The sequence below is a fragment of the Chlorocebus sabaeus genome, chromosome 11 (assembly GCF_047675955.1).
Source record: "Chlorocebus sabaeus isolate Y175 chromosome 11, mChlSab1.0.hap1, whole genome shotgun sequence".
NCBI classification, from domain to species: domain Eukaryota; kingdom Metazoa; phylum Chordata; class Mammalia; order Primates; family Cercopithecidae; genus Chlorocebus; species Chlorocebus sabaeus.
Window position 1 is genome coordinate 45386039 of NC_132914.1, and position 26225 is coordinate 45412263.

The 26225-nt window shown below is 52.7% G+C and overlaps 2 protein-coding genes and 1 long non-coding RNA gene across 6 annotated transcripts in view; 2 read left to right on the forward strand and 1 right to left on the reverse strand.

The window, feature by feature from the left end:
- Positions 1-2543, reverse strand: part of RAPGEF3 (Rap guanine nucleotide exchange factor 3) — a 24689-nt gene extending 22146 nt beyond the window's left edge. The window contains exons 1-2 of one of the 3 annotated variants that reach the window (XM_073020666.1): positions 2214-2543; positions 1529-1741 (exon numbers count right to left, since the gene is read on the reverse strand). In XM_073020666.1, coding sequence (XP_072876767.1) covers positions 1529-1741; positions 2214-2219 — 219 coding nt within the window. In that variant the 5' untranslated portion in view covers positions 2220-2543. Of the gene's footprint in view, positions 1-1528; positions 1880-2213 lie in introns of all 3 variants that reach the window. The other 2 variants (XM_073020664.1, XM_073020663.1) reach the window with 2 other exon arrangements.
- The window catches only part of SLC48A1 (solute carrier family 48 member 1), a 27653-nt gene extending 2384 nt beyond the window's left edge, over positions 1-25269 (forward strand). The window contains exons 1-3 of one of the 2 annotated variants that reach the window (XM_008003001.3): positions 16851-17099; positions 22650-22817; positions 23746-25269. In XM_008003001.3, the coding sequence (XP_008001192.1) occupies positions 16964-17099; positions 22650-22817; positions 23746-23882 (441 nt within the window). In that variant the 5' untranslated portion in view covers positions 16851-16963 and the 3' untranslated portion in view covers positions 23883-25269. Of the gene's footprint in view, positions 1-16850; positions 17100-22649; positions 22818-23745 lie in introns of those variants that run through there. The other variant, XM_037997222.2, reaches the window with a different exon arrangement.
- Positions 2732-3897, forward strand: LOC140712758 (uncharacterized). The gene is made up of 2 exons (XR_012094486.1): positions 2732-2811; positions 3084-3897. It is a non-coding gene; the product is annotated as an uncharacterized lncRNA (long non-coding RNA).
- Positions 25270-26225: the final 956 nt, after the last annotated feature.

Genomic DNA, 26225 nt, shown 5'->3' on the forward strand with positions numbered 1-26225 from the left:
CCCTACCTTGCCTCTACAAGCTGGGAAGGGGACAGGAAATGCACAAATAATTATAGCCTAAGAGGGAAGGAGGGAGGGAGGGTTCCAGCCCACTGGCTCCAGGCAATAGGTACAGCCAATGACCCAGAGAAGAGAGCTGGAGGGGTAGGGGGGGAGGACCCAGGTTCATGATAAGGAAGACCCTAGTAGAGAACAGCTCTACCAGTACTGACACCTGGACTCTCCTCTCAATTCTGAGTGCAAAGAAGAGCCCCTCATCTTGGTGGGTCTCAGTTTTTTCAACTCAGCCTCAGCGTAAATGGCAGTTGGGCAAGGTAGGGGGAAGGAGGGAGAGGGTAGTGGTTATTCTACTCGAAAGGACTTGCCAATAAGAAATGAACTCTCGGCCAGGTGCAATGGCTCATGCCTGTAATCCCAGCACTTTTGGAGGCTGAGGCAGGCGGATCACAAGGTCAAGAGATAGAGACCATCCTGGCCAATATGGTGAAACCCCATCTCTACTAAAAATACAAAAATTAGCTGGGCATGGTGGTGCACAGCTGTAGCCCCAGCTACTCAGGAGGCTGAGGCAGGAGAACCTGGGAGGCGGAGGTTGCAGTGAGCCGAGATGGCGTCACTGCACTCCAGCCTGGTGACAGAGGAAGACTCCAGTAAAAAAAAAAAAAAAGAAAGAAAGGAAAAAGAAAAAAGAAATGAACGCTCCTGGCCAAGCGCGGTGGGTCACGCCTGTAATACTAGCACTTTGGGAGCCCAAGGCAGGTGGATTGCTTGGGCCTGGGAGTTCAAGACCAGCCTGGGCAACATAGCGAAACCCGGGTGGACACATGCAGTAAAGATGTAACTGAATCTCAAGCTAAGCTACTCTATTTAGTCTCTGCCGATTTGGATAGTACAGCCATTATCTTGCCTCCCAAATCCCACCATTCTTTCCCCTTCCTGCTCTCTCCTTCATTCTTTCAGGTCCAGAAATGTTTCTCACTAGCAAAGGGCACTTCGGTCATCTCAGATTCTCCAAATGTCTCAGAATCCTTCCCTGAGACCCCAAAGGCAGGTACCAAGCAGCGTCCACATGACCACCTCACCCCAAGCCCAAAACACAGAATTAGCACAGTTCAGTAACTCACTAAAGGAGAATGCTGCCACAGTGACGTACCCAAGAACCGTAACCAAGCTTACCTCACTCCAACCCCTTGACCTGGCCCCTATACCTCCCACCTTCACCTGGAGAGAACACACAAGCACCTCACTCGATGCCTGGCTCACAGAGGTGACAGAGAACAAATCCCGTTCCCCTTCCTCCTATGCCCAGAGACATTTGGGCAGAACACACACACAGACACACACTTTGCAGCTGTGTGAACCACCCACGCATACTGCAGACAAGCTTCCTGACCCACTGTCTACCGCAGCTGTACCACTCTATACCCCCAGAGCAAGCTGGACCACCAGCAGCACGCCGAGCCACGATCCAGGCCCCCCTCTAGCCCTGGTACTGACCCTGGCACCTGGGCAGGTGAAAGGGACTCACCCAGCGCAGCCCCTGGATGCAGCTCGGACGCTGGTGCTCCAGCAGCAGCTGGTAGGAGCAGCTTCGGGGCCGGTGCATCTTCCTCAACACCATGTTGAGTAGTGTCCCCTCCGGCACCACGTCAGGGAGGGGTCCCACCCGCGGTGCTCCCAGAGCTGGGCTATCCTCCACAGCCAGGCCCACCTGCCAGCAGCTCTCACCTGGCCAGCCCACCTGTGACACAGGGAGGAAAGCGGACAGCCATGGGACGGGAGTGGAGCAGCTGGACCACAGTTCAACTGCCCCAGGCAGAACTACTTCCTTAGAGTCCTCTGGACTGGTCAGGCGGAGGTGCTGCAGCCCTGCCAGGAGCTGGGGGGAGGAACAGGAAGACCTTTACTGGGGCCTGCCGGTCTGGCGCACTTAGGGGTCTCCAGCTGGCTCTTGGAAAAGATCAGGCCCTTTTTAGTCCTCTTTGGAATTCTGTCCCATCTCACTGCCCATGCCCCTGCAGGGATCTCCACCACCTCCCAGTATGAGGCTGTAGATTCACTGGGTCTCCCAGAAATGCAGCTTCGGCTCAAACCCTTCTCCCCTCCTCCTCAGCCCTGACCAACCCTCTCTCTCCCACCCAAACTCCCCACCGTGTCAGCTTCCTCTCCCGCCCTCTCCTGCTCCTCTTCAACCCTGACCCCACCTTACCCACCTTCATGTTTCTTTTGAAGCTCGCACAGCCGTGCAGGCTCTAACAAAAGGCTGGGCGGTCCCCAGCGACCCCCATCAGCTTTGATAAGGGAATCAGGAGGAAGCCGGTGGATAAGTCCAGGTACAGCGAACGGGGCCAGTGCCTAGCTGGACCGGCTGCCAGGGCAGCAGGATGCAGGGCTTGGTGGAGAGGCTCCTCTTGGGTGAGTAGAGGGGTGGGGGCTTGGTGGGGGGACGCCACCCAGCCACCGGCGACAAGGAGCCCCGAGCCTCCGCCTTCGTCCCAGACGAAGAAGCCAGCTGGCACCGGGCGCTGAAGCAAGGCTGCGCTGGCTCCGGTCCGGGCGGGAGCTGTCACACCCCCTGCGCTGCCCGCCCCCTTCCCCTCCCCTTGACTGGCGGAGGGGGCGGGGAGGAGGCGCCCTGCCTTACGGTAGAGGAGAACGTAGGGGAAGGGGGCGGGCACCGGCAGGCTTTGGAGTCCGCACCCGCGGGTACGTACAGTGGACATCCGCCTGAGCCGAGCATCCCCAGGGGGCAGGAGCCGCCCCGAGGTGTGTGCAGGAGGCCGCAACAGCCGGGGTGTCTGGGATCGGGCGGTGAGTGGCTGCACTGGCCGCCACGTGGCCGGGAGGAGAAATGCAAACAAGGAAACCGGGGAAAGGGGGGAGGGGGTGAGTCATTGCGGCCCCACCCGGGAGGGAAATCCGGGCTGGGGCCGCTTCCCGGCCGGGGGCGTCTGCCTTCTGTTTCAGTTCAGGGTCTCCAGCCCCCCGTGGGAGGGACTAGGCGACTTTCCCGCGAGGAATCCCGCCGCCTTGCCCCCCGCAGTTCGGTTCCCAGACCCACGCCCCACTGCCCCCTGCCCCAGCACACACACCGGGAGCAGATGAGGAAACTGAGGCTGGAGAGTAAGGACCGCTCTCCAGGACGGATAGGACCAGAGTCGCGGCCATGAGAGGAGATTGGGGTTGTGGCAGAGCTTCCAGGGGAGCAGAAGGCGTTCGAGGACCACGCCCCCTACCGCGCGCTCCCTGGTGGCCGGGTAGGTTGAGGCAGAGACCAGGAATTCCAGCGCCCTGCTAAGCAGGCTTACTACCTAGGCCCCACGCCTCCCTGGGCCTCAGTTTCCACCACTGTGCAAGTGACCCAGCGCGGGCCTCTTCGCCCCACTCCTGAGAGGGTGGAGAGACAGTGGCCGGAGACAGCGACTCGTGCGGTAATTTCTCAGGACGATCATGAGGGTTTGGAAGGAGGCGAACGCCCCGCCACCAGCTTTTTAGGACTTTTTTTTTGCCTCTTCTCTTCCGTTTTCCCTTTGCTGTTGAGCCAGCCCAGACTGGGAAGAAGTATCTCTAAAAAGCCTATACCCCCAACTTTGGGATGTTCTCCAATCATCCTCCACCATGATTATTTTCTTGAAGTTGGGGGAGGACTGGGAAGAAGTAGCTCTAAAAAGCCTAGACCCCCAATTTTGGAATGCCAAACCCCCATCCTCCACTAATGATTATTTTCTTGAAAGTGGGGATAGGAATTTTAATTGTGATTAAAATATCATTTTTAATGTATATGTGTATAAAAAATCTTTCCCAGAAGCTTACTAAAAGCTTACTAGCAGGCGCTGTCCCCAGCAATTCATATTCAATCCTATTGGCATGAAATGGAAAATCTGTATTTTGAACAAACACCCCGGGTCATCCGCTGTGTCCACACGTTAAGAAACGCTGGTAGAGTTTTAAATGCCTCTCTGGGGAAGGAGGGAAGCCTGAGAATGAATCTGACCTCAGACCCAAATTCATTCAACCAAGTTCTGGTAATTTGGAAGAAGGAAGAGCAACTTGGAAACCGGTAGGAAAGGATGACAAGTTGGGAGTCACAGGTATGCATGGGGAAGAGTTAGGGGGATGGAGTCATGAGTTTTGGGTTGTTGGGGCCAGTGCCCTGGCCTAGAAGTTCTTGCAGGAAGGCTTCCTGAGACTGGCAGTAGGGTCACAAAGGGGTTCCCTATTTCCTATTCTTGCTGCCCTTACTCTGAGCAGGTGGAAAAGATGCTGGGGGAGTGAGGCAGGACACTTGTATACCTGTAGACATTTCAGTATAGCCACAAAAGCTAATCATGTGCGGGCAGTGCTTTCCGTGTGTTTAATCCCTGCCACAATCCTGTGAAGTAGGTACTGCTGTTATCCTCACATTACAGATGGGGAAACTGAGGCTCAGGGATATTAAGTAAATTGCCAAAGTCACACAGCTAGTAAATGGTGGAGCTCGGGCATGAATCCAGGTTGTCTGTCTCCACGTACTCCCCACGGTGTACTGTGTATACTCTGTATGTATTCTATTTTCTCTTCTAATGTAGACTAGACTGCCTAGGAGAGTACTCAAAAAAGGGAAATTGAGGCCAGGCACAGTGGCTCACGCCTGTGATCCCAACACCTTGGGAGGCTGAGGGGGGGGTTGGATCACGAGGTCAGGAGTTCAAGACCAGCCTGACCAACATGGTGAAACCCTGTCTCTACTAAAAATACAAAAATTAGCCAGGCATGGTGGTGCACGCCTGTAATCCCAGCTACTCAGGAGGCTGAGGTGGGAGAATTGCTTGAACCCGGGAGGCGAAGGTTGCAGTGAGCCGAGATCACTCCATTGCACTCCAGCCTGGGCGACAGAGTGAGACTCCATTGCAAAAAAAAAAAAAGAAAAAAAAGGGGGAAATCGAATATGTTTGTGTTGAGGTGTGGGGGAACCTCAGGGAGCCAAGGATCGGAAGAAAGTCTTTCAAATCAGTGAAAATGAAAGTGTCCCAAACCCACTCCCCATCTATGTTCCCCTTCAACACTACTCTTGCCTTTCTTTTTTCCATCTCTTTTTCATTCCCCCTCTTTGGATAGACTAAGAAGAGGGCCTGGGGCGATTACCTATTGGCTCCTAGCCTGGGGAGATCATAGGGAGTGGATCTTTTATGTGTCCCATTTCTAGCTTGTCCTATCTCTAACAGGCAAGGCCCCCAGCCTGCCATCAAAGCAGATGACGGGGCAGGTTTTTGCCTTCTCAGAATCCCTGGATGAGGACAGGCCAGTAGAATTACTGCTCAGCAGATATTTGATCATGGCGAAGGCCTAGAAGGGGCAGAGGACTGGGAATGTGTCTGAGAAACGCATCCAAGCAAGATGGTGAATCATCTTGGGGACAATCATGCCATGTCCTGGTACTGCCTCCACCCTCCACTGACTGTCATTAAATGCCTGACAGGTGTGTTAAGACAGATAAATAATAATAACAATAGTCAACATGCACCAGGCCCTGTTCTTGATACTTTATATATATCCACTGATTGAATTGTCACAACCACCCTATGAGATGAGGTTGTTATTATTGTTATCCCATTTTACAGGTGAGGGACCTGAGACACAAAGAGGTTAAATGACTTGCCCAAGGTCCCACACTAGGAAGTGGTAGAGCCGTGAGTGACTCTGCCCAGGTGGTTTCTACCCTGTGTGCTTTACCACTCTGCAGTCCTGCCTCTGAAATATACTGACAGCTCCTATAAAGGGGGAAAAACTCATATCCACAGCCATTTGCCCACACCTTGGTACAGATGATGGAAACTGATCAGCAGGACCCCTTAATACACTCTACTCGGACAATGAGCTCCTGCCAGAGCATGGACGTCCTTGAACCCTCCCCCATTCCCTTCAAGCAGGTGGCAGAGGCTCCCATGGATAGCTAAGGAGGGTGGGAGGTTGAAGGGGGCTTCTCAGACCAGCCTTTGACTCTGGGCTTGATTTTCCCCACTTTGGCCTCTTTGCTGAGCTCTACACAAGGTGAGCCCATAGTTTCCCAGATCTTCACAGGAACCTCATATTCCCTTCCTGCCCCAGGAGGCCTCTCCTCCTGCTCTGCCTCTCTCAGCTCCCTGTTTCCAAACTCCACCACTGCCTAAGCAAGGAGCCTGATACCCTACATTCCTCCTCCCACACCAAGTCAGGTTGATTCAACCAATGAAGCATCTCTTGCATCTCTCTGTTATGCCCCATCCCCACTGCAACTGTTCTAGCCCAATAATGGTCTCTTCCAGTATTTACTATGTGCAGAATACTGTTAGTCACTTTATATACATCTTTTTATCCTCAGAACAATTCCTATTTGTGAGTGAGGAAACTGAGTCGCAGGGAGACGAAGTAACTTTCCCAAGGTCACACAGTTAATAAGTAATACAGCCAGACTCCGGCAGTCTAACTGCAGAGTCCATATTCCTAAACACCATTGTACACTGTTACCTCCTGCCCCGATTGCTACTCTCAACCTTGCCTTGCTCAGTCCTTACTATGCAATGCCACAAGAATCTTCAAGGAATCTTGAATTCATTCAACAACATTTACTCTAAGTGCCGGGAACTTTGCTGTAAACTGGAGAGCTCAAACTGAGCAGCAGACACTGTCCCAAATCTTCAGGGCCCCAGATCCTATTGGAATTATCTTTTATCTCCCTAACACACTAATCTGATTGGCTCTCCCTCCCCAGCACAGTGTCTGGCGTGAAGTTGATGCTTAATGATTATGGGTGGAAATGAAATGAACAGGAACAGTGAGCAGTCAGCTGGTGCCTGCTATGGGCCTGTAGCCTCAGCAGGATGGAAGGGAGAGGAGCTAGTTTCCCAGTTTGATTTCAAGGCCTTTCATGCCATCTCCCTCCCTCCTTGCTGCCTTCTTGTCTCCTACTCATTTCTCCTCTATCCTGTGCTATCAACTTTGTTCACAAGGCTCAGCTGTGACATTTGAGAGTGATTGGTGGGATGGAGTGACTGGAGGAAAATTTCACTAATAGGCCTCCCATGGGACTGTGGGAAATGACCAGCTTGGAGGCCAACTGGGAGATAAAGCCGTAGGGGATATAAGGGCTGTGCCAGGACCTTGGCCTGCGGCTGAGCCTCCCACAACACCCCTAGGAGTCGACCTTGCCTATGGTTGGTCAACAGTGGGAAGAGATTGAGCAGAGATCCAGGTATCCTCCTCTGGACTCTACCTCCTGGCTCTGCATGGTTTAAGGCCCTCTGACTCTTGCCCAGACTCCATCCCCCAAGGGCTGTTCCAGTTCAGTTCCTCCATCTCCTCCCCTGCCCATTCCTGGGGTCAGTGGCAGGGGCAGGGAGCTGGAGCCTTGATGGGCGCCAAGCCAAACCTTCCTAGGACTAACAGGTCACCAGTCACTCATGAGCCACTTATGACAGTGATAGGAGGGAGAGGAGGGATGGGCTCCTGCCTCCTCTAGGAGGCCAGTGTGGGCAAGCTGGGGCTCACAGGGCTGGGAGCTGCAGGGAAATTGCAGAGGCGAAAGCAGAAACCCCACACTCTCCCGGAGGCACATTCCTCTGGCTGGTGCTCAAGCTAGCCGTGCATGGCGGAGATGAGGAAATAGTCGTCGAACAGACCTGTGGTGGTGATGCTGGGCTGGAGGGTAGGGACAGGGTGACAGAAACCAGAAGAGCAGGTGAAGATGGGCAGGGCTGGGGATGCCCCTAGAAGGGAGGGAAGCAGCCTGACTCCCGGCAAGTTTACTGTTGTAGGAATGTACAGAAATGAGTAACTGCTTTCTCCCCCCAACTTATGCTTCTCGAGGAGAGAGAGAAAGAGAGAGAGAGAGAGAGTGTGTCTGTGTCTGTGTCTCTCTGTGTGTATGTGTGTGTGTGTGTGTGTCTTGTTTGGGTCCTACGAGACACTGCATCTGACCTTGAGTGACCAGTGTTCTGCAATGGCTGCCCCATTCCAGTTGTGGCCACTTTCCCTAAGAGTCACTTTTCTCCTCACCCCTGTATTCTGTTCTGAGGCTGAACACCCACACTACCCACTGCCTCCTACCACTCCCCTCTTTGCAACTTTCCCAGCCTTCCCAAAACCTTTGTCTTAAGTGCTCCCATCTTCCAACTCATCCTGGGCTCACGGACTCTGTTCAGGACTCAAACCCTGTGCCCACTTTGTCCCTTTGTTTCAGAGTCTTGGTAGGGGCAACTGCAGGAGCCTGAAAGAGAGGTCCTAGCAGGGCCCTGGGCCCTGCTCAGGAGATGCCCAGTTTTGTCTCTCAGGCCTGGTCAGTCAGGCTGGATCCAGAGCACTGGCTGGGGGTGGGGGGAGGATGTGGGTAACAAGGAAAGCAGGCTAGGGCCAAGGTCCCCTTCCCAGCATCAGAGCAGAGCCATCCCACCCCCAAATGCCACTCTGGAAGTGCTGGGGTCAGAGAGGAAACCAAATAGGCCAAAGTTTTCCTGGCATCACATCCACTGCCTGTTTCCTCCCTTCAGAGAGAACTTGGTAAGAAATTAAACCAGGTGCTGTGGCTCACGCTGGTAATCCCAGCACTTTGGGAAGCCGAGGCGGGCAGATCACGAGGTCGAGACCATCCTGGCCAACATGGTGAAATCCCGTTTCTACTAAAAACACAAAAATTAGCTGGGCATGGTGGTGTGTGCCTGTAGTCCAAGCTACTCGGGAGGCTAAGGCAGGAGAATCACTTGAACCTGGGAGGCGGAGGTTGCAGTGAGTCAACATCACACCACTGCACTCCAGTCTGGGCAACAGAGTGAGACTCTGTCTCGGGAAAAAAAGAAAAAAAAGAAAGAAAGAAATTAGGGGAGGATACAAAGATGAGGGTCTGGAGAGAGAAACAGAAAAGTGGGATCCAGAGAGAGGAACAGAAAAGTGGGGTCCAGAGAAGGAAACAGAAGTAAGGGAAAGTCTGCAGTTCTGCCTGAGGGCACAGGTCCCCCTCAGGCCTTGCAGGGGATAGAGAGGCAGCCCCACTGCTCTGCCTTCCCACCCTTCAGCCTCAGCCCCTCCTGCTCTAGCCTCTTTGCCTACTTTGCCTCTGGTGGAAGTGGGGAGCCTGGTCCGTGAGCTCCACCTAACCACACTGCAGGGCCGGACCGAATCCTGACTTAATATCCCCAACTGCTTCAGTTCTTCCCAAGCCCAGCCTCCTGGGACCTCAGCTGAGGGGCCTGCTAGGCCCTGGGGACCAGGCAAAGGGGCAGCCTCTGACCTGTCACTGCCCCTGAGTCTGGCTCTGCACACACCTCAGGGCCTGGTCTGTGTCAGGCTTCCCCCTGGAGGGCATCATTTCTCTGCCACATGCCTGGCACTCACCACACTGAAATCAAAGCGTTGCATAAGTATTGCGTGCTGCCTCCTCCAGGAGAATGTTAGCTGCCAGAGGGTGAGAGCCGCTCTGCTGTGCTCAAAAATGCGTGCCTTGTGTGGTCAGTGCCTTGTACACAGAAGGCCCTCAGGAGAGGTTTCTTGCATTAATAGTAAACAAGTTTCTCCCCCTCCTGCCATGGCTCTTTCTCACCTCCCTCTTAGCTTCCCAAGATTTGTCTTTCCTTCCTGGGGCCTGTCCACCCAGTTCTTGACCAATTGTCATTCCTCCCACAGTCCTCCTCCATCTCTTGTCCAACGCTTCCTCTTCCAAGAAGTATCATGAGATGTGGCCACTCAAGTCTCTCTAGGGTGCCATTTTTGGGGCCCCTGCTCTGGACTAAGCACAGGTGAGAGCCTTATTTCTAGTCTTTTACTTCACCCAGTGCCCATGCAGCTGGACTAGAGGGGGACCCACGTGCCCTGATGAAAGCTCCATGGTGACTTTCTCATTCAGTAAAGCCAATTCTCAAACTCAAATCTAAGGGACGAATATTGATGAACCCCTCTGCCAGGCTTTTCCCTCAGGGAAGAGCTAATTCTCTCCCCTCCTGCCCTCAAGCCTTATTATTCTCTCACTCCTCACAGTGCTGCAACCTGCCCTTCTCCAGCCCCTGGCAGCTTCCAAGGAGTCAAGGAAGTCAGTCAGCCCCATTTGCCCCCAGGCCCAAGTCCCTGTGGAAGTGAACTCCAGGCTTTATCCACCCCACCCTCCCCATCCAGCAACAGCTCCCTCCATAAAAGGGGAAAGAGAATCAGATCAGGTACCTGTGATTGGGGGTTCAGGTCAAGAGATGGAGATTGCTAGAGAACACAGGATAGGGAGGCAAGCCTGGGCCCCAGCTCCTTCATGCTGCTCTCCCCAGGCAGCTGCACCTGTGATCCCCCTCCCCTCCCCCTGACCCCCCAGGCCACCTGCCTCTGATGCTTTCTTAGCTCCTGAGTTCAAAGACCTGCTCTTTCCACTCAACATCATCTCACTTGCCATCCTGCCCTCCGCATAGACCTCTAGGCTGTCAGGGGGCAGGCAGAGGAAATGGGGTCTCAGCGAGAAACCAGACTCTGAGCAGTTTCACTCTAGCCCTGAGAAATGAGGAGAACCCCTTCTAAAGGGGCAGAAGGCAGCCCTAGCCCTGGGGAGCAGAATTCTGGGTCCAAGGTGACCCTTAGATTTGAGTCCTCCCTGCAACCTCCTAGAATGCATGGTGAGGGGGCCAGCTCCTCCTTGCAGCCAGCCACCGCTGCTGCTGTCTAGGACAGCCCTTTCTGCTCTGTGGTCTACAAGCCTGACCTCAGGAGGAAGGCGAAGCTGCAGGAGGGGGGCCTGGGTGGGGTAAAATGGGGAGAAGAAAGGAATCTACCTCTGTGTCAGGCACAGCGTTGGGTTGCCACAGCCAGGGTCCTCAGCTGTGAACTCCACAAGGGCTGGGGGGGTGGGTTGGGGGGCGGCAAGGGGACCACATAAGGTCTAGGGAGAATCCTGTGGAACTCAACTACCTATGTACACAAGCTACCAGCCCAACCTGCAGAGCTGTCTGTTCAGGCACAAGGTTGGGGAAGGCTGCCCCCTAGAGCCGGGATCAAAGAATTCTTTAGGACATTCAGCCCTTCTTTTCATATGTATTGAATGAATATTTATTGAGTTCCTACCTAGGCGCCTGGCGTTATACTAGCGACTGGGAATACAGAAGTGATCAAGGCAGGCGTAAAGTGAATAACTATCATAGTTGACCCTATGTTGAGGGGTCTTTTGGGACATGGAACTTTTTGTGGTAAAACTGGAAAGTCCCCGGTGAGTCAGGACGAGTCCGTTACCCTGCCTTCCTGGAGATTATATTCCAATAGGGACAGCAGGAGTAGGGGTAGAAAGTATAAATACAATTTTTTGTCGTGGTAAGTGCTGCGGAGGAAATAAAACAGAGCGAGGAATCCTCTGAGGAGGTAACATTTGAGCTGAGACTTGAATGAGAGATCAATCTTATAAACACTCAGAGAAGAGCTTTCCGGGCACAAAGCACAAAAAAGCTGGGACAGGAACAAGTGTGGCACGTTTGAGAAACAGAAAGAAGGCCAATGTGTCTGAAGTAAAATGAGCAAGGGTGAGTAAGGCTGGTTGGAGCCAGCAAGACCCCGATCAATTTACTCTAAGAGCTGTGGAAGCTATCAGAGTGATTGAAGCAGGGGAGTACCATGTTCTGGTTGTTTTATTGATTGATTGGTTGATTGATTGATTGATTGATTGACTGATTGATTGAGATAGAGTCTCACTCTGTTGCCCAGGCTGGAGTTCAGTGGTGCGATCTTGGCTCACTGCAATCTCCACCTTCCAGGTTCAAGTGATTCTCCTGCTTCAGCCTCCCAAGTAGCTGGTATTACAGGCACGTACCACCGCGCCTGGTTAATTTTTGTATTTTTAGTAGAGATGGGTTTTGCCATGTTGACCAGGCTGACCTCAAACTCCTGACCTCAAGTTGATCCACCCACCTCAGCCTCCCAAAGTGCTGGGATTACAGCCGTGAGCCACTGCACCTGGCCATGGTTATTATTTTTAAAAGATTGGTCCAGCTGCTGAGTGGAGAGAGGATCAGAGGATCAGAGGGGAAAGAATGAACAGAGGAGGACCAGTTAGGAGGCTGCTGCAGGTAGGCAGGTGGTGATGATGGTGGCTGGATTAGGGTGGCAGAGGGAATGGAGAAGGAGGACAGGGCAAATCCAACTGTATTTTGTAATGAATTTGATGTAGGAGCAAAGGAAAGAGAAGACTCAGAGATAACACCCAGGTTTGGGTCTGAGCCACAGTAAACAAGGACATGCCCCAGGGACATCAGAGGTCTCTCTGCATTGGGATTAAGAAGAGAGGAGGAAGCCCTGGCATGTCCAATAAACTCAATCATCTGGAAGATAGCTCAGTAGGTGTATCCTTGACCTAGCATTGTGGGAGAAGATATGTCTGGAATGTGTGTTTTTGGGAGGAGTGAGAAAGGAATGTCAGCAGGCAGGATGTCTACAGATGGGGAGTTAGAAATCTGTCTTAGTATTGGTGGGACCCAGTTCAAAAGAGACTTCAGAGGGATTGATGGTTTAGATGGGTAATCTACATAGGACCTCTTTAGATGACCTTCAGTAGAATGAGGGATGATGTATTAGGATAATAAGGTTAGCTGTAACAAACAACTGAGCTATAACAAAGCCACTGACACTTCTCACTCATGTTCTGTAGTCCAGTGAGGGTCTAGGGGACAGGGGTAGCTCTGCTCCATCCATTCATTCAAGGCTAGGTTCTTTCCATTATGTGGTATTGCTACATATGGCCTCTAAAATCATCACAGAATGGGAAGAGGGAATGCAGGTCGTATGGGAGATTTTCAAATGAGTCCAGCCTAGAAATGGCACACATTGCTTCTGCCTTCATTCCATTGTTCAGAACTTGATCCCATGGCATCTGTTTGACTGCAAGGAAGCTGGGAAGTGTAGTTCAAATTTGGGAGGTCCTGTGCCCAGAAAGAGATACACAAATGTTGGTGTGTGTTGTGGAGCGCTAGTAGTTTCTGGCGCAGGCAGGGAGAATGGCTGTGCATCTTGTAGGGGTCACAGTGGTGTCTGTCCTGGGCTGGGCTGGGAGTGTGCTCTCTGAGAATACCTTGGAAGGAAGCTGATTTGAGAGGATGTGTATGAGTGGTGCACAGCCATGTGCTTTGTGGCTCAACAATCATTCCATTCTTTCCCTTTCTCAAGGTCTTCCACTGGATAAGATCTTAATTCTCTCACACCTTATCACTGAAATAACCTTGTGAATGCTTTATCCTCTACAATTTTCCCACATCAAATCTAACTGGATATTATAGCCTAATTAATCTTCCTAAGACTTGGTCTATGTCATGCAATCCCTGTTCAATAATAACAATAAAAATTTCAACAGCAGCAGCAATAATTTGTTGAATTACTGTGTGGAGCACTTTGAATGTAGTATCTCAATATATCTCGATCTTTGTAATAAGCCCATGATGTATCATCATCATTTCCTGTGTACAGATGGAGCGACAGGAGTCCTGAGAGGTTCTTGCTGTGCTAACACAGTAGCCACTAGTCATGTGCAGCTACTTAAATTAATTAAATTAAATTTAATTGATTTAAATTAAATAAGTTAAATTTAAATTAATTTAAATTAAATACAATTAAAAACTCAGTTCTTCAATCACACTAGTCACATATCAAGTATTCCATAGCCACATGTGATTAGTGGCCACCATTGTGGAGGGTGCAGATACGGAATATTTTCTCCCAGGCAGAAAGTCGATTGGATTGGACATCTGTGAGTTAGGGGCACTTGCCCAGGGTCACAGCAAATGGTGAAGCTGGGCCTCTGACCCCACCTGAGCCTAATGCTCTGCAATAGCTCTTTATTGCCTCCACAATTTAAAAAACGTTTAAGCCTGGCCTTCGCCTTGTACAACCTGGTCTAGTACTACTTATGCATAATTATTTCTCTTTCTTTTCTTGCACAGTCTCACTTTCCAGCACAGCAAGCTTGCTCACTGCTGTTTCATGCTCCCAATATGTCCACTCATAATATTTTTGCTCTCCTCCTTCTGTCTGCTCAGCTAATGAATTCTCCCCCGACCTTTAGGTTCAGATAGCTGAAATAGCTCTTGAAGCAGTTTCTTCTCTTCCATTGTCACTGCTTCTGCCTGAACCGACTCTGAAGCCCCTCATCATCTCTTGCCATGGCAGCCTTCTGCTGCTACTAATTCCACTTCCTGACATTTATTAAGTATCTACCATGTGCTAGGCACTCTTCCAAGCACTCCTCTTCATAACACTTTGAAGTAGGTATTACTGCAGTCTCCATTTTAAAGACATGGTAATTAAAGCACTGTGGGGTGAAACTTGTCCAACTCATCTCTCTGCTTCTAGTGTTTCACAGGCAGTTCACCTTCACTCTATTACTCTGGCCATAGTTCTAAAACACAGAATTGTAAGTTTTCTCCCCCAGCCCCACGGGGAGAGGGATAGCCTTCTTAACAGAGCATGCAAGGTCCTTTATGTTCAGAACCTTTCTAATCTCCAAACCCACTACTCCACCTTCAAACTTGACATTCCAGCCACAAATGACTTGCAGTTTCCCAAAGCGGCCACGTTATTTCTTCCCTCTGGGCCGTCACACATGTGGTTCCTACTGCCTGGAGTACCATCCATCCTGGCCAGCTCTGAAGCCATCCATGGCAATGCACTCTGGACCACGGGGCTTGCTCCCTCCTCCACAGGACGAGCACTTACTCTCCACCAGCGGCTCCTAAAGGAGGACTGGTGCTGAGCTCACAGCCTTGACGTCACTTCTCATTAAAATACACACTCCAAGATTCAAAATTTAATAGGCAGGGGTAGGGCTGGGTTTATTTTTTTATTTTTAAATAAGCTCCCAGATTATTCTAGAGTGAGGCAAATGTGCTTAACACTGGTTTACAACCCTTGTTTGGCAATTAAGCACACCCTGTCTAGATTCCTTGTGTATAATTGCTTTTGTTCTTATTTTATTCTTACCTTCATTCACTCACACTCACCTATTCAACAAACATTTATTAAGGGGTCATTATATGCCAGACACGCTTTTAGGTGTTGATGTGAACAAAACTGGCACTGTCCCTGCTCATGAAGTTTATGGTCCAGAGGGGATGTGGTGGGTGGGATAATGACCCTCAAAGATGTTCACGTCCTCATCCCAGAACCTGTAGACATGTCACCTTCCACAGCAAAGGGATTTATTTTGCTGATGTAATGAAGTTAAGGATCTTGTGATGGGGAGATTATCCTGGACTATGCCCTTAATCACAGGGGTCGTTAGAAGGGAAAAGAAGGAGGAAGTGGGAGTTAAGGCATGTGGGTAGCCTCACTCTAGAAGCTGGAAAAGGCAGCCAGGCACAGTGGGCTACGCCTGTAATCCCAGCACTTTGGGAGGCTGAGGTGGGCGGATCATCTGAGGTCAGGAGTTCCAGAGCAGTCTGGCCAACATGGTGAAACCCCATCTTTACTAAAAATACAAAAGTTAGCTGGGTGTGATGGTGGAAGCCTGCAATCCCAACTTCTCGGGAGGCTAAAGCAGGAGAATCACCTGAACCCAGGAGGCGGAGATTGCAGTGAGCTGAGATCGCACGACTGCACTCTAGCCTGGGTGACAGAGCAAGACTCTGTATCAAAAAAAAAGAACCTGGAAAAGGCAACGAAACTGATTTTCCCCTAGAGCCTCCAGAAGCAAGGTAGCCCTGATGTCCCTTTGATTTTAGCCCAGTGAGACCATTATTTGGACTCCTGACCTACAGAACCGTAAAATAATAAGTTTGTGTTATTTTAAGTCAGTAAATTTGTGATAATGTTACAGCAGCAAAAATAATAATAATAATAATAATGCAAGGGGTGTTGGTTATGTTTTGTGCAGGTATATGATGGGCCTCCCCATGTGGATCCTAAGTGCTCTGTCAAAGCCCTTGTTATTGTGCTGGGATTTTCTCTCCAGCTCCTGGTGGAAGCTGGGCTCACGTGGGAGCTCAGTGCACTCCTGCTACCGATCTGTCTCTTCCTTACAATAGTATGATCCCGAGGGTCAGGGTGAGGCGTTTAGGAGGATGAGGCTTGTGCTGATAAAAGGAAAGGTGAGGTCGGATGCAGTGGCTCAAGCCTGTAATTCCAGCGCTTTGGGAGGCCGAGGTGGGAAGATAGCTTGAGGCCAGGAGTTGGGGACCAGCCTGGGCAACATAACCAGACCCCATCTCTAGAAAAAATATATAACAAAAAATATTACCAGGCGTGGTGACACACACCTGTAGTCCTGGCTGCTTGGAAGGCTGAGGTGAGAGCATTGCTTGAATCCAGGTGTTGAAGGATGCAGAGCTATGATGGCGCCACTGTACTCCAGCTTGGGCAACAGAGTGAAACTATGTTTTTAAAAAAAAAGAAAGAAAAAAGTAGGGATTTGTGGGGAGCTGTACGTGAGGATAGAGTGTTTGCAGTCAGAAGGTGTTGGTCGCAGGGGTTCTCAGACTTTAGTGTGTGGAGGAATCTTCTGCGATATGGTGGGAGGGAACCTGGTTGATAGAGGGACGGGCAGAAGGAATTCTATTCACAGCGTACTCTAATATTTCGTACATTTTACATATTAATTTTTAACAAGAAATTTTAATTTCAATTTTAAACGAAAATACGCCTCTTATTCAGAGGTAAAGATTTTTAATCCCCGCGGCTGGCTCGTATAAAGGCATATTTCCAATCCTTTCCAAGGTCCAACTATCCTGACACGGCGGGTCTGGGGATGGGCCCAGGAATCCGCCTTTTTAGCAGGAATCCCCCAAACGACACCGGGGCTTAGCAAAGCGGCGGTGGCGTCTGCGGTTCCGGGCGCGGGCGGCCTCCGGCCGGGGAGGGCGCTGTGCCGGCGGCGCTGGGGGCGGGCCGGGGGCGGAGCGCGGGGCTCCGGCTGCTCTGGCGGCTCCCGCGGCTCCGGCTGGCGGCTTCGGGCCCTGCACCTGTGACTCTCGGCCGCGCTAGCCCTCGGCCCGCCTGGCGCCGCAGCCCCATGGCCCCGTCCCGGCTGCAGCTCGGCCTCCGCGCCGCCTACTCCGGCATCAGCTCCGTGGCCGGCTTCTCCATCTTCCTCGTCTGGACGGTGGTCTACCGACAGCCGGGGACCGCGGCCATGGGAGGGCTCGCAGGTACCCCGGGACGCTGGGCGGCGCGGGGCGGGTGCGCGGCTGCGGGGCGGGCGCTGTCAGCTGCTCCAGGACGCTCCTCCCGGGCGGCGCTTCCCCGCGGAGCGGGTGGAGTGTTTACTGGAAAACGGCGGTTGACGGCGGCAGGCCCCACGCGGGCCCGGGCTCCTGGGCATTCCTGGGTGCCTCCGGGACCCGATGCCCGGCCGGGCGCCACCTGGGGGTGCCGACGGCCCGCCACTGCCGGCTGCACAGACCTGCCGCGCCGCCTGGGTTATCTGTACCGGCACACTGCCTGTCGCCCTCCGCCCAGTTGCCCCACGACAGTGTCCCCTCCGCGCGCCCGCGGCGCTGGTCCTCTCCTATCTCCAAACATACACACACACACACACACACACACACACGCTTGTTCTGAGGGATCCCCTGACCCCCCGGGTGCCCCCTCCCTGGGTGTTGGGTGAGGGCAGAGAGAGAAGAAGTGGGAAAGGAAGAGGGCTAGGGATGGCTGGGGAAGCCCATCTGCTGGGGAAGCCCATCTGCCTCCTTCCAGTGTGTACCCCATCCTCCGCAGAGCCCTCTGCTGAGACCCACCGGGAGGACCGTGTTAGGGATAGAAACTGGACATTCTCTTTCCACCCATGTTGGTGCCTTTTTGCCACCCGTCTGCTGTGGCTCCTTTGCCAAGGTCTGCCAAATCCTGCAGCCCAGCCGCCCTTTTTGTGCTTCTGGGAGGGAAGGGGAAGCATCGGTGCGCTGATGGAGGCTCTGGGCTGACCAGTGCTCCTTGCTGTGCACATTTGGGATCGCAGTTTAATCTCTCTGTGCCATAGAATTGATATGCAGATGAAAAATGTTATCTCTACTTTCTAACATTTAAAAAAATGCTTTCTATGTGTCAGGCACTATGTAAGCAACCTGCTTCCGTTATTTCATTTAATCCTTACATTAGTCTCGAGAAGTAGGCATTATTATGATGTCCATTTTACAGATAAGGAAACTGAGGCCTGAAGTTAAATAAATTGCTTACTCGGGATTACACAGCTATATGAAATAATATGTGTGGGAAAGGACTTTGGGAAGAAAATACGGATAAGGATAATACTTTTACATATGATGATCATATTCCGTTACTAAAATCCTCTGCCAAAAGAACCCTAAATGGAATAACTAAAAATAACTAATTTACTTACTGCCACGGGGCATGCTGAGTGCCATCCCTGGGTAGAGTCGCAGCATGAGGTGGGGTTAATGCCTTAGAAGAGGGGCATACATGGCCCCACCCTGCACAATGCCAACAAAGCACTGGGTCACCAAGAAGGGGGGGTGGGTACCGTGGCTAGGGTGTTCTCTGCCTGCCCAGCTGCCTCACCACCTGTGGGCTCCTGAGGACACCTGGCCCATCTCTGCGCATTATCTACAGAGCCCTAGTTCCTTTCCCCTCTGCACCCCGCCACCCTCCATGTTTTTCAAGGTTCACTTCTCCCTGCCACTTTTTTGTTTCCTATTGGGCCTATTGCTTTCCCCTCTGGAAGGCGGCGTCAGAGCCCTGTGATTGCATTGCTAAGACCTAAGGCGAGAGAAGGATGAGGAGGGAGGGCCAGCCTGGGATCTCAGCGGGTTGTGTTGAGTCTGGCCTGGTGCAAGTGGAGGTGAGCCCTACCTGGCCGTTTGACCCCATCCTGGGCCACAGTTTCCTCATCTATTAGGAGTGGGAGGAGATGTCCCCGAAAGCCATCTGACTTCCCTCCAGATCTGAAATCTTGCAGTGCTGCCCACTCCCTGAGTCTCCAGCTGCCTCCTAGAGGGCTATGGAAAAGGCCTTCTTTCTTATACTCTAGGGAGTTGCCTGGGATTTTCTTCCAACCCAACTCTGCCCTCTCTCCCTCCCCACAGGCTTCCCTTGGCCTATGTGGCAGGCCAGCTGTGGAGCTGCCTTCAGAGAGAGGCACTAGGGCAGCAGCCAGCTGGAGAAGGGTCCTGGCATCTCCCTGATGGTCTGATCTTTGACAGTGGCGGTGGAAGAGCCAAAACTGCTTGGTAGTGGTGGTGGTGGATGGTGGCAGCGAGAGGGATTGCCAAGCCTGGGCCTCCGACCTTCCCCCCACCATGAGTGGGTTCTGAGGGTCTGTGGCCGGTCAGCCTTCTTCCTCTTTTGGGGGTAAAGTGTCAGCAGATTTACTAACTTGTGAGCACCCTACTTCTGACTCAGCATTTTATAGCTCAGAATCTGCTGAGTCACCCAAGGGCAGCCCCAGTGTGCTCCTTCTCCCATGTTGGATCAGGCAAGGACTGATTGGGTGTGCCGGTTTCTGGAGCAGAGTCACGGAGCCCCTGGATCTGGTGGGCAGAGTGTTCACGGGTGGGGACACCCTCTCCCATCCTGATGGGCACCTTCGAAGAAGTGGCTTTGGAGAAAGGCAGTGGCAGAAGCAAGGCTGTTTTTCCTGGGGAGGCGGGCAGGTGTGGGTTGGATCTACCTGGTCTGGCTTTGCTGTGGGAGCCCTAGGGGAAAACACAGACTCTTGCTCTGGGTTTAGTAGACCAAGGAAAGAGGAAAAAGAAAATTGCTCCTGGAGTCTAAACAGCTCTAGGTTTTTCCCACGTGAGCTGTGAGCAAGAGCCCTGGAGCTCCAGGACTGTCTTCCTCCTGGGAAGGAGTAGAGGGGCCTGACCTAGGCCCAGTGTCCTTCTTGTCTGCGTTTACCCTGCGGCATCCCCCAGGTGTCTCCTGTCTCCTCACCTCCAGCCCAGCCACTGGGGATGCTTTCACCGCCCTACCCTATGCCTTCCTTGCCCTTAGCTTATTGCCTGTGCGCCCAGAGGCCAAGCAGGGGCTCTGCTCCTTGAAACAGGTAGGATGGAGCAATGGTGTGGTCTGGTGTGGGCTTGCAGCTAGTTGGGGTTGGTAACCTGTCCGTTCCACCCCGAGTTTTACAAACCAGGCTTCCTAGAGTCCCCAAGTGTGCTAAGGAAGGGTATTAGGGAGGTACGTTGCCTCCTGCCTGATGCGTGGGAGGGGACCAGTGAGGGGCTCTACCTCCTTCGGTGACCCGCTTGGGTAGGGCTGGAGGAGAGCTCCCTTCCCAGGAGGGTGGTAGGAGCCAGGGCGTGGGCAGCAGGACTGCCTCCAAACTTGGTGTGTGTTTATCTGGAGGGGAGGCCTCTGTGTAGGGCCTGGAGCAGGGTTGAGGGAAGGTGAGAGGTGGTTAAACCATGCCTGCTTATTAACAAAGAACAGGCCCTGAAACACCACAAATGGCTGTCTTCCTCTCCCTCCTGCTGTCAGCCCTCTTTGGTACGTGCGTGTACGTGGGGGTGGGAGTTTTGGGGAACCACTGGATCGTGATCAGTGGACTAAGAGATGGCATCTTCACGGGCCCCTATTTCAGCATTTCCTAACCCAGAAACTGCTGAGTCACAGAGGAATTGTTCTGACCTTATTTTTCTCCCAAGCTGGCTTCTAGAATCTTTGAGTGGGAAAGGATCTTAGAGCTCAACTTCCCCAACCCCTTGTGGTATGAGGAGACAGAAGGCGAGGGGACCTGTTCCAGACAGGTGCCCATCAGACTGTTCCTTGAGTGTGCTCAGTGACAACAAACCTTGTGCTTAGAGCCCTTTAAGAAACCAAACAGCTCCCTCAAATGAAAACATGGGACACATGTGAGGAGTGGGAGGGACTTCTGGGAAAGGTGGCTGGTATAAAATCCAGATCTTGTAGGAGGTAAGAGGAAGCTGTGAGATGATTGTCCTGTCCACCTCTGGCCCGCTCCAACATCCAGAATAGGTAGGGAGGGACAGATGCTTGTCCTGGCCCACCCTGATCTCAGTGGGAGGGGGACCCATATTCTAGGCCCCCACCCCCTGAGGAAGAGTGGAGGTGGGCAGGGGCAGGGCTGGGAGAGTGTTCGAGGGGTCAAACAGTGGCAGGGACTAAGGGAAGCCGTAGGCTTGGTAGGCCTTCGCCCTCACTAGGGTAGAACCCTGGGCCCAGTTACCCAAACTGCCAGGACCCCTGGGCCCCACCCATTTTTAGATGTGGAAACACCAAGGCTTTGGGACACAGCAGTGCCAGGCTCCCGATTTCTTGGCTTGGAGTCTCATGGATTTTTGTTCTTCACTGGACTGCCTGGGGACAGCCGAACTGGGACAGCCTCTGAGCTGGTAACCAGAGCATAGCTCCATGGTGACTAGCTTCCCCCTGCCTTTTTCCCCCTTAAAAAAAACTATGAAATATTTTAGGCACATAAAAAAGGATAGACAATTTAACAAACACCCTTTTATTCATCACCCAGCCTAAGAAAATAGCATAGATAAAATAGCATAGATTCCCTCAAAGCACTTCCCCACCCGAACCGCCCCATCAACTTCCCTTCCTTGTCTCCATTGCCAGAGATAACCACTTTCCCCAACCAGATGCTTATCCTTCCTGTGCACATTTGGTAACTACTCTGAGTGGCATGTATGCAGCTGCCTTTTGGAAAGGCCTCCTGACTCCTAGGATGCAGTGGCCTGAGTGGACCACACCTTGCAGTCCAACCAGCTGAGAGCCTGCAGCTGGCTCTGCCTCTTTCCTCATTTGTCCCTTGCCGGGATGCACCGCCCTGCCCGGACCCTTGCCAATGGAGTTGATGTTTGTTCCACTCTTTGGGCTGCACCAGCAGTCACTGCCTGGCACAGAGGGTTGTTTTGTATTGTATTGTATTGTATTGGCTGGGTGGCAGCTGGCATCCTAGGGGAAGTGTCCACCCAGGCGCAGAGACCAGGCCCAGGAAAAGCTGGGACAGGGTGGGGGGTACAGGTGGTGATGGCCTGCCCTTTGCCACAAAATGGAGGGAGTGGCATGAGGTCTGGCTAAGAACAATAAGGTCACTCAGGGGCTGCGTGACCCTGGAGTCTTCGTGGCTGGACCTCCTCATCCTGCAAAACCAACTCAGGCAGTTTGGGAAGAGCCCTGCAGGCCCTGTGACTTTGAGACTGTGGCCTCTGAGGGCTGGGTGGAGAAGGAGCATGGGGCAGGAGCATGGCTTCCCTGCTCTGTGGCCCTCAGGGTAAACAGTGACAAGTTCCCAGAAAGCAGGCTGGGCTGCTGAGGCGCAGATTTTCTGGTTTTCAGGATCCTTTTATACTCTTGAAAAGTAGTGAAACTCCATGCAAATTTTATGTATGTGAGTTTTATCTATTGATATATACTATATTAGAAGTTAAAACGGAACATTTTTTAGCATTTTAAAGTAATACTAAAAATAACATGAATTAACATAACATTTTTGTGAGAGAGAGTCATGTTTTCCAAAACAAACAAAAAAAAAAAATGAGAGAGAATGGTAGGGTTTTGTATTTCTGCAGGTTTCTCTAATGTTGGGCTTACTAGCAGGCAGCTCAGTCTCTTACCTGCTTCTGATATCACAGCCCCTGAAAAGGAAAACTCCATTCTATGAGGGAGTGAGTGACAAGACCATATTCTTGGTATTCTTATGCAAATAGGCATGGCCTAGTGGATCTACAGGGCCCTGGAGCACCCTGGGGATGGGCCCTGATGTGTCTCTCCTGCAGGGGTGCTGGCATTGTGGGTCCTCGTGACTCACATTATGTACATGCAAGATTACTGGAGGACCTGGCTCAAGGGGCTGCGCGGCTTCTTCTTCGTGGGTGTCCTCTTCTCGGCTGTCTCCATCGCTGCCTTCTGCACCTTCCTCGTGCTGGCCATCACCCGGCATCAGAGTGAGGGCGGGTCCCAGGGAAAGAGGGCATGGGAGGGGCAGCAGGGGGGATTTTAGCAGCATTCCCATCCTGGTTCCACAGGTTACCTCCAAAGAGACTGGGTGGATCACTTAACCTCCCTGGGCACGGGTTTTGTTATGTTCAAGTGGAGAAAACAAGTCCCCACCTCCCAAGTTGGGTGGAGTCAGTGAAACTGATGTGAAGTCTTGAGCAGTGCATAGCCCATACAAGCACCCATGATATTGGGACCCATTAGTCTCTGCCCAGCTCTGGGATGGGCGCGCCCTCTGGTGGCTGTGGCTGGAAGTAACCAGAGGCCCTTCTTCCTGGAGTCTGATGCTAACTAAAGCAGGTTTGTTACGGAAGCAGAGTGGATGATACAGACCTGTGATTGGCCAGCCCTGCCCTTCCCTAATCCCCACGGCCTCCTGCCTGAAAACCCTGGAATGTTCTAAAATGGTCCCCAGCCCCTCGGCCGTGGAACAGTAGTGGCCCGTGGCCTGTTAGGAACCAGGCCGCATAGCAGGTGAAGGGCAAGGAAGCCTTACCGCCTGAGCTCCGCCTCCTGCCAGGTCAGGGGTGGGCATTAGGAGCACAAACCCTGTTGTGAGGCACATGCGAGGGATCTAGGTTGCGTGCCCCTGATGATCTAATGCCTGACGATCTGAGGTGGAACAGTTTCATCCCAAAACCGTTTCCCCCAGTTTTTTTGTGGAATAATTGTCTTCCACAAAACCAGTCCCTGGTGCCAAAAAGGTTGGGGACCATGGCTCTAAAACCTCCGTCACAATCTCTTTCTGAAGGGTTGGTTCAGCTGCCGGGAGGTTGCAGGGATGTTGAGTGGGGAGGGTGGCCCTGGCCTTGTGGCCAGTGCAGAGGCTGAGGGCAGGGCGTGCTCAAGTCACCGTCGGTTCTTCTCTCCCTGCAGGCCTCACAGACCCCACCAGCTACTACCTCTCCAGTGTCTGGAGCTTCATTTCCTTCAAGTGGGCCTTCCTGCTCAGCCTCTATGCCCACCGCTACCGGGCTGACTTTGCCGACATCAGCATCCTCAGCGATTTCTGACCCAGGGGTGAGGTCTCTGTACCCCAGGGGGGTCCTTAGGACCTGGACTCAGCCTCTGAGACGTTGGGAGAGGCTACTCCCACCCCCTGGGGACCCCAGAACTGTGGCAGAAAATACACAGCAGGACGAGTGTGGTCTCCCAGGAAGCTGTCCCGCCCGTCCCCTTTAGGGGAGACCTGGGTGTGGTAGACAGGGGATTCTGCCATGTTGCTCCTCATCAGCTTGTCCAGAGGGCAGCTTTAGACCTCTTCAAATGGATCTGTTTTCTTTTCTTCTTCTTCTTTTTTTTTTTTTTTTTTTTGAGATGGAGTCTTAACTCTTATCACCCAGGCTGGAGTGCAGTGGCACAATCTCAGCTCACTGCAACCTCCACCTCCCGGGTTCAAGCAATTCTCCTGCCTCGGCCTCCCAAGTAACTGGGATTACAGGCATCTGCCACCATGCCTGGCAAATTTTTGTGTTTTTAGTAGAGACGGGGTTTTGCCATGTTAGCCAGGCTGGTCTTGAACTCCTGACCTCAGGTGATTTCACCCGTCTCAGTCTTCCAAAGTGCTGGTATTACAGGCGTGAGCCACCGTGCCCGACCTGGATCTGTTTTCTTAGCACGCAGTGAGGAATCTTTGTATGTAAGGCCAGGGCAACAAAGTCAAGAGGTTAAGGGGTAGGGCCATGAGGCCTGGAGCTATGCTGCAGGCCAGGGCTTCCATCCCTGCTGCCCTAGGCACTCTCTTCCCAAGGCCAGGGTGGGCACCTGGGGAGGTCAGTTCAGGAATATCTAGCAGAGACCTCTTAAGCCCCCATCCCAGCACCCCATCCTGTTGTTCCCAGAGCTGGTCTCCCATGAGTGTGCTAGAGCCAGATAGCCATGGCCCCTCACCCATCTCACCCACACACACAGGCATCCATATACCCCAAAGGACTTCCAAATGAGGCCAGACTCAGGGTCATGGGGAATGTGCTCTCGCCCCTGGAAGGGCTTTGGGGAAGGGGGCAACATGGCAGAGGCTGGAAGGAGCCCCCAAACCTGTTCCCATGCCCCTCTAGCCCTGCGTTTCCACTCTGCCTTCTCAGAGTGCCCTTACTGCACCCAGACCACCGGCCAGGAGAGACCTTCTCTCCCACTCCAGCCCCTCACTGCCCTTCAACTAGAGCTTTCACCTTTTTACATTTCCCTTCTGAAGGACACAAATCTGCTTTCCTGCCCATACACTGGCCCAAGGGCTCACCTAACTTGGGAGGGAAGGGGCTGTTGTTACAAGGATGATTTTATGTTAGACTGCCATTTTGCACGGTCTCCCCCTTCCCACCTGATGTGTCCTGCCCCTCAGCTCTTTGCCTTATCTGTGTCACTGTCACTTTAGCAAAAATACAGCGGCCATTTGTATCAGCCTCTGGTGGTTGCTTGTGAGGTGGGAATCTTGTGGGGACAGGTGGACTTTGGGAGGAGTGGGCAGGGAGGGAGTGGTAGTGGCAGTTCTCGGGCTGTCTGATTAAGCCATTCCCCTAGTTCAATTGTGCCCTGGAGGGCAGGGGACAGGGTCAGTCTCTCTGGGGCTGGAGGCCCTCTTGCCTTGGCCCTCCTGGCATGGGGTAACCACCAGCTCAGCTCTCCTCCTCCAGCTCTCCTCTCTCTAGCACACCTCAGCCAGGGCAAGGATGCCCATGGGCATAGCTGCAGCAACCCCTGTGGGATTTGGTGTCCACACCTGAGAGGCCAGGCCAGATGGGAAAGGATTAACACCTCTTCCCTCACACCCTGCCAGGCTGCTGGGAGCTTGGGCCAGGTCTAAGGTAATGAGGTGCTCCTCTTCCTGCTGGAAAAACCGGGCCAACTCAGAACCACAAAGGCAGGTGCTGCCAGCCTGGCGCCTTCCTCTCTGCTTAGGCTGGGCGAGCTTGTCCAGGCCTGTGCCTCACCCCTTTTCTCTTCTAGGCTCAATGTATGCTTAATCAGGCATGGTGCATCAGAGCAGGAAGGAACCATCAACAGTGTATGCTTCTGGAGCCTTCTACTGATAAACAGAGGCCCCAGAAGACTATTTGACTTACCTGAGCTCCCAGCTGGGACTTAAACCCAGGTGTGTCTGAGTCACAGCTGTTTGGGGATGCCGTGGTGAGCTAGGGCTGAGCTCTTGTATTCCCACTCCCCCACCTGACCCCGACTTCCACCATATCAGGGCTGGTCTCTGTGGACTCAGCCCAGGCCTGCCTCCTCTTTGTCACCCCAAAGTGGGGCAGCCAGGGATAGCCAGGGTGTGTTCAGAATGGGTTCTTCCTGCAGGGCACGAAGGGCAAAGAGTTAGAGGGGCTGCAGCCCAGACCACCCTGGTCCCTCCTCCGGCA